This window comes from Zea mays, chromosome 10 (assembly GCF_902167145.1).
Source record: "Zea mays cultivar B73 chromosome 10, Zm-B73-REFERENCE-NAM-5.0, whole genome shotgun sequence".
In the NCBI taxonomy this organism is placed as follows: Eukaryota; Viridiplantae; Streptophyta; class Magnoliopsida; order Poales; family Poaceae; genus Zea; species Zea mays.
The window spans coordinates 136,948,500-136,956,037 of NC_050105.1; the positions used below are offsets into that span (position 1 = coordinate 136,948,500).

General features: G+C 45.3%; 1 protein-coding gene across 1 annotated transcript; it reads right to left on the reverse strand.

Moving 5' to 3' along the window:
• Window positions 1–2,829: 2,829 nt before the first annotated feature.
• On the reverse strand, window positions 2,830–6,557 carry LOC100381336 (ELMO domain-containing protein 2). The gene is made up of 9 exons (NM_001174204.2): window positions 6,214–6,557; window positions 5,995–6,104; window positions 5,259–5,327; window positions 4,651–4,766; window positions 4,504–4,558; window positions 3,980–4,100; window positions 3,823–3,870; window positions 3,338–3,432; window positions 2,830–3,239 (listed from the first exon to the last, which is right to left on the reverse strand). The coding sequence occupies exons 1-9, from the start codon at window positions 6,296–6,298 to the stop codon at window positions 3,138–3,140; spliced, it is 801 nt and encodes a 266-aa protein (NP_001167675.2). The 5' UTR covers window positions 6,299–6,557; the 3' UTR covers window positions 2,830–3,137.
• Window positions 6,558–7,538: the final 981 nt, after the last annotated feature.

Genomic DNA, 7,538 nt, shown 5'->3' on the forward strand with positions numbered 1-7,538 from the left:
CATGGGAGTTTCCATTGCATGCGCGCAAATTACGAACAACATAAATTAAGGAATTGTCTTTCCAATGTGCATGCAGTAAACTGATATACGAACTCCGTGTTCAAGCATAAAATCGTACAGTTTTAACGTAAATAGTACATGTGGTAGGCATAAAACACAATAATCGAAAAGAAAATTGCGCCGGATCGAAGGATGTCACGCGTGATCATCGCTGCGCGCATCTCGCGCCTTCCGTGACGTCGCTCGCTCGAACATCGGCCTCATGCGTCGTCGTCGCTACTCGCACGTCGACGGGTGTCGCTTGCTCGCCGGCCTTGTAAGTGCCGCCTCCTCGGGGCTTCGGGACGTCGCCGCTTGCCTGCACAAGGGCCCCGCTGCGGATCGAGGAACCTCCGCCACCGCGCGTCGAGGAAATGGAGTTGCGGCCACCGGCCTGGGAACCGCTGCCGCCGCACAAGGGCGCTGCCGCCGCTCGCCCTCTGGATCGAGGGCCGCCACCGCCGGCCTGGGAACCGCCGCCACCGCATGTCGAGGTCGGGGAGCCACGGCCACCGCAGCCACTGGCCGGGGTCCACCGCCGCGCGCGCTATCGGGCAACCGCCGTCGCTAATGAATCGAGATGGGGCGTGAAAAACTGAACTCTAGCACTCCGGGTCCTGTTTTATAGACGTCTGGATGTGGTCCGGCTCGACCGGATTGCACTGTCTGGCCTGGGCTTCCTTTAATTATTGGCTTCCTTTAATTATTGGAAGCCCAGGGCTCCTAATATACAATCTCTCTCTCTCTATATATATATATATATGTATATATATATATATATATATATATATATATATATATATATATATATATATATACGGCGCTGCTAAAATGCACCTGGGTGCATTCTCTATATTGAATGCACCCAGGCGTAAGTCCTGTTTCGCGCGCCTCCCCCCCCCCCCCCCCCCCCCCCCCGCCGCCGCGCGCATCCCTATCCCCGCGCCGCCGCCGTCTCCTCCTTCTTCCTCCGATCCTCTAAACCTAGATCCCACCGCCGCCGAGCGCCTCCCTGTCCTCGCGCCGCCGCGCGCCTCCCTGTCCCCGCGCCGTCGCGCGCCTCTCTGTCTGCGTGCCTCCCTGTCCCCCGCATTAGGTGGGATTGCAAGCCCGCATTATGTGTGATTGCAACTGTTATATAATTTTACTCAAATATCTGTTAAAAAAATGTAAACAAAATGATTGCAACCGATGGTGTGTTGTAATTGCAACTGCTGGTGTAGTGTGGATGCAACTGCTGAGTTGCTCTTATGTGATTGCAAGTACTGAATAACTATGAGAAATTTTGTTAAAAATATGATTGCAACTGCTGGTCTGGTGTAATTGCAACTGCTGGTCTGGTGTGATTGCAACTTCGATATAACTATGTCCAAAAATCTGTTAAACAAACAAGATTGCAACTACTGGTCTGGTGTAATTACAACTGTGGGTCTGTTGTGATTGCAACTTCTATATAACTATGTCCAAAAATATGTTAAACAAACAATAATTGCAACTGCTGTCTGGTGTAATTGCAACTTCTGATCTGGTGTGATTGCAACTTCTATATAACTATGTCCAAAAATTGGTTAAACAAACAATGATTGCAACTGCTGCCTGGTGTAATTGCAACTGCTGGTCTGGTGTGATTGCAACTCCTATATAACTATGTCCAAAAATCTGTTAAACAAAACAATGATTGCAACTGTGTCTGGTGTAATTGCAACTGCTGGTCTGGTGTGATTGCAACTTCTATATAACCATGTCCAAAAATCTGTTAAACAAAACAATGATTGCAACTGTTGTCTGGTATAATTGCAACTGCAAGTCTGGTGTGATTGCAATTTATGTGAAGAGGTTGAGCCGTTCGCGGAGGAGCCGTTCACGGAGAAAGAGGGGCGGGGGCGGGAAAATAAAAAGGTTCTGTCCGGAGCGTGCGGGAGGGACGAAACCGGCCTGGGTGGGACGGTTGGCTCGGACCTGACACATAGGTTCTATATTGAATGCACCCAGGTGTAATATATAAATATATATATATATATATATATATATATATATATATATATATATATATATATATATATATATATATATATATATATATATATATATATATATATATATATATATAGTAGATAGTTGCCCGTAAATTGCTATATTTTTCTGGGTAATCCTGCGGTTTTTATTAAAACTGACAATTGAAACATTAGTCATTAAAAAGAATTCTTAAATAACGCATCTCCAGCCATAATAATGTTCCTTGCATCCTTGGTCGACCTAGGGGGTAGGGGCCGCGGATACTGTGCAAGGGAGGGCGTGACATCTGATCTCTAGTACACCCGCCATGATGTGATGCCAGGATCCCATCCGATATTGGATGCCTGAGGCCTGAGCCCATCTGCTGATGCGAGTGTTTTATCCCTTCTTTTCTCCCTTGGCCTTGTCGACTCCTGACTGGCGGAGGAGCGAGGTGTGCAAAGCGAAAATCAGGCCAGCGTAGCGTAGGCTGATCGCATGAGTTGGACGACACGTATGTACGCGACTCTGTCTGTCTCTGGACATGATAGCACAAGAAGATGGAAAACTCAAGCCTCGAGCTTCTTGGAAGCACGCTTCACGTTGCTGGAGAACGGAGGGGAACGGCGGAGAGGAGCGAATGAGAAGTGAATCAGGGGAGAGCAGCAAGAGTCTGGGTCCGTTATGGGCTTCATACAAGATACCCAGCCCAACTCAAACGCCTATTAGGCCAGAATCAGTCTTAAGATCGGCCTTTTTTTCTTTCAGGCGAGCAGCAAGATTATCCATGCACATGGCCACAAAGCATACGCAGCCAACTTTCCACATCCTCTTGTTTACAAAGAAAGCTAGGATCTGCCGTTCCGTGGCCCCAAGATATAGCACATCGTTGAAACGAAAAGGCACTCGGCGTCGAGGCTGTTGTCGGACTCGGAGTAGGTAAACACGACAGCGCAATTCAAAGCAACAACACATCCACAGTCCATGAACCTAGATTCACCCTTCGCTCGGTGTACGTGGTTCCAACCTCTCAGCTTCTTCTTCGAGTGTATGGAGCTGCACTATCTTGTGGCAATGTTCGGTACGACCAGGAGGTTCAATTGCTAGCAGGCGAGAAACCTGTACGATGGCATGTCCTCGATTCTCTGGATATCTTCTAGCAACAGCTCCCTCTCGAGCTGGCGCCGTGTTGATTTAATAACCGTCTGCAGCGCGGGTTCCCGCGATTTGGTCATCAAGGAAGGTGCTTTGGTACAAAGAATGTGCCAGAAATATTGCATACGAGAAGAAAGGAAAGACGTACATTGAAATCCATGTAACTGGCGTGCATTTCAAGCCATTTCTGATCCATCAGTTTGAAGGTTATGCAGTAAAGAATGTCGAACGCTCGATCATTTTCTAAAAAGGAAACACAGACGTCAGATGTGAAAACACGATTGCCCGTACTCAGATTTTATGGAAAGCTAATAATATCTCTAGAGGCTCTCACGCAGTTGTTAACCATTACGCTAGTAATGCCGTACTATGAGTTCATCTAGAGCAGTTGTAAAATTTTCAGCTGGCCTTATTTAGCTGCAGTTGTTTCTAAGAAAACATGCTCGTTAGAAGCAACTGGTCAAGTCAACTAGGCCCATTGAAGACCTCCAATAGAAGCATACAGCAACAATGAGAGGCACTAACTGTTCAGCTAAGTCAGAGTCTGAAAGGCCTTCTTGGAAAAAAGCCTAATTATATCAGTTCCGTGAGATTTCAGTCCTACACAGATGTAACAATAAAAGAACGACTTACCTAAGAGTAGATTTAGGAAAACCGCTCCAACCAACGACGTTGGCTTAGCTGCAGAGGCATTAAAATCAGTCGAAGTAATTCACACTGTTAATGGTGATTGCTAAACTAGTTTCACAGTTCAGATCAACTAATAAATGCTGAAAAGTTTGAAGAGAACCTGCTTGAAGGTCAAGCATCTGAATCAGCATGAATGTAATATTTACACCAGCTACAGCAAAGGGATATTCCCACAATGCTCTATCACCATTCTGCTTACGAAGGAGCTCCTGGAAGGATTTCTGCAGAAAAAGAGGCTCAATGAGCTGAATTAGTGGCCCAATTTGAAAAGGTTCAGTTCAATGTAGTGGTAGTAACTGGATTTTCATTTGTTTTTTTCCTGATTATATAGTGCACCATAGCTGAATAAATCTTAGACCTTTTAAGGGTCTACAAGATGAACTATTGATCATTTATCTACTTAATGAAATCATCAATGGATCATTGGCTGTTCAATTACCACAAGGGGTATGGAGAAAGTTTCAGTAAAAAATCCAAGGCGCACGTATACTATAAGTCCCTTGTATCCTTTCAAATTCGAGCTCAATGAATATCAATTAACGCCACATCAGAGGCACAATCCAGCATTACAGAATTTTTGCGATGAATGACAGCAAGCAGTTGAGTCAAGTAATTTGTACTCACTGGATAGTTCCTAGAGAAATACAGTAAATTCTCCAAAGATATAAAACCACCGCCCCTGTATGTTCAAGAGAAAATATTATTACACGTCCAAAATATATCAAATGAATGCTAAACTGCAAATGTTGGAATGAAGAAGGGATGAAAGACCTGAAATCTGTAGATGGATCTTTCCCTTGCCATCCCATCTCCTTCCACTGGTCTGATACTAACCCTAGAAGTTCAGTTCCAGGAAAAGAAGAACGCCAAAGGGCTTCCAGTGCTTTCTGATGGATATATGTGACAGTAAATAACCCAAAATAGATAGAACTCAGGAGGAGGAGATGGAAGCACATGCTCTAGATTCCCATATGAAGCTGAAATTATTTCAGATATTTTAATTTCTTAGGGCTCAGTAGCACCAGATCATATTATTACTGACAATGGTAAGAATTCATAAGCAAAGCGTATGACTGTTGTACATTTGTACCAATTGGCTAATTAATTTGAGGAGTTATACCCTCCTTTAAAAATAATAGGTTGTGCTCTGTTAAAATGATGGATTGAAATATGCAAGTGCCCTCTCCCTGAACCCAAGCATGTACATGCAACGGTACTGTTAAGTATACCGACACATGTTATAGCACACCAGAGTCATCTTGAATTTGAAAAATCCAAAGTTCATCACAGCACAACAGTAACAAAGAACAAATGTGCATTTCAAGTATGATGTTGCATGCTAATGTTAACAAGGTGGTGATATCAGCTAACGCTAGTACCTGATGCTCCAGATTTGAACCATCATACTGCACCTCTATCCGGTTCTGCAACCTATTCAAGCACTCTTCCTGGAACAGAGAATAAACCATAAATGTTCATGTAGGAACTTTCATTGCCCCCATGAATTTTAATAAATAATGGAGGCAATGGCACACAATGTTAATCGCAGAAACATACCCAGTGTCATAACCACTAATGCTACAATGACATGACACTACACTGCTTCATGTTTCCATTATCGCAAAATAAGTAATGAAAATTTCTCTATACGTTTACATCCAAATTGCTCTTTATACGATTTAATATCTCAATTTCTTTTCTCAGAAATCAATCCACAAGGAACAAAGGAAATGTCTCTAACCCCTGCGTCGACATATAGGCTACTAAATTGTGAAACAAAACGAGAACAAGAATTTTTCATCGTCCTATGAATTAGACAACACACAAATTGACACAGTTTTCCTGCTGAAGTGGTGAATCACAATACTAAACATGCATTAGGCTTAAGACAGTACAGCTTCCACAATCGCTTCTATCACGTACGCTCAAAACAGTTTTCCTGTACGTTGCCATGACAATATTGCCAGTTCACATTTAAAACTTTCAGGGGAGGTTTCATCATTCATATTTCAGAATGATCACATGCCACAGGGTTATATCTCGGTTGCTATTTGCTAACGCCCTGTGTCGAAGACATATAAGCAACAAAGGACGGAACGAGAGCGAGCTTTCCACCTGAATGGGACTCAAATCGAAGGACAGGCGCACGTCGCTCTCCCTCCTCTGCGCGCAGACGCATGAAAGCCCCTTACCGAGCCACGCAGTGGACACGCCCACGACCTCAGCTGCGGGCGCACGAGAAAGGGAGGAGAAAAAAAACCATAACCGCCGTGAGCCTCTGCACGCACGAAGGCAAACAGCGTAACCAACCAAACGACGGCGCCGCGCACGTACCCGGGGAAGAGTGGTGACGATGGTGGTGGATGGCGCCACCGGAGAGGCGACGCACGGCGAGGAACGAGCCGGCGTTCTGTTCCATGCCGAACGAACGCGCTCGCGCCCTGCACAGCGCTACGCCTCCTAGGCCTCGGCCTCCCCCCCTCCCCGTGTCTCTCTCCTCCTCCGCGTCTAAGCGCCGCAATCAACGCGGGAACCCATGGCTGGTTGGGGCGGAGGGAGGCCGCAGCTCTCCAATCCTGGCGTGCGCGAGATCCCACGGGCGGATCGACCACGAGGGCTGTCCCCACGAAGGGACGCCCCCGCCCTGTTTTAGCTTTGTTCGTTTGGCTGGCAACTTGGCGCTTCTCTAGTTTGGCCTGGCTTCCGTCCCCGCGAATTATTGCAGTTGCGTTGCGTCGGTGTCAGTTTGAGAAGCCGAGGACGTTTTTGGCGTAGAAAGCAACGTTCCCTTCCTAGGCAGTGCCAGTCTCCCAGAGCCTTTCAAGCAAGGTGGATGCTGAAAGATGGGCCGTGGGCGTATCAGATGAATGTCTTTAGTTCAGGTTGCTATGCCGTGTTTAACCCTAAGACAGGACAGGAGCGAGATCTGAATTTCACTGATGAATATGATGTTAAGAGACAAATCAGTTTATCAAAGACGAATAGAATATGTCAAAGACAGATCAAGGCCATCAACCTTTTCACCAAATGGGCGAATATCCAGATCAGATGTATGTTGGGTTGATGTACAACTTTATCAGTTATGTTATCTTTCACACTACGTACAGTAAAAAGGTCTTATTCGACCCTCTTTTATATAGGGCTAGTTTGAAAACTCAAATCCCGTTCGGGATTGAAGGGGATTCGAGAGGAAATTAGTTCATTTCCACCTCAATCTCCTCCAATCCCGAAGAGGATTCGGAGTTCCCAAAGTAGCCTATAGCGTACATTAAAAGGGCATAGACGAGTACACGAACCGATATGTATCGATACGACGATACCTTCTCATCCCTGCATGTATATCTGGTCTGATCCTACACAGTTAGTGAGGAAAAGCACCACTGCCACCGCTACACCCGACTTACACCGACCGTCGGGGCCTCCTCTATATATGGCATCCTCCTCTAACCTCGAAAGTGATATAAGCATGATGACTATGGCATAAGAGAGCACATATTTAAGATGACCAATTTTGCAAATAAACGTATGTCCTTCTATATGGGATTGAAGAAAGCTTTGTTGTCCACTTAATATTAGTCTCACTATCTAAAGAGTTTGAGACTTTTGTAGTGAATTACAACATGAGTCCTCAAAAGTGGTCAATTAAGAAGCTTATTATA

What these genes read in the sequence shown, in the direction of transcription:
- LOC100381336 (NM_001174204.2), bottom strand. Translation starts at nt 6,298, where the DNA reads ATGGAACAGAACGCCGGCTCGTTCCTCGCCGTGCGTCGCCTCTCCGGT. An exon ending in GTTCAAATCTGGAGCATCAG is followed by an intron (nt 4,767 to 5,258) that starts GTACTAGCGTTA and finishes TATATCCATCAG; the next exon opens with AAAGCACTGGAAGCCCTTTG. An exon ending in TTTCCTAAATCTACTCTTAG is followed by an intron (nt 3,433 to 3,822) that starts GTAAGTCGTTCT and finishes TTTCCTTTTTAG; the next exon opens with AAAATGATCGAGCGTTCGAC.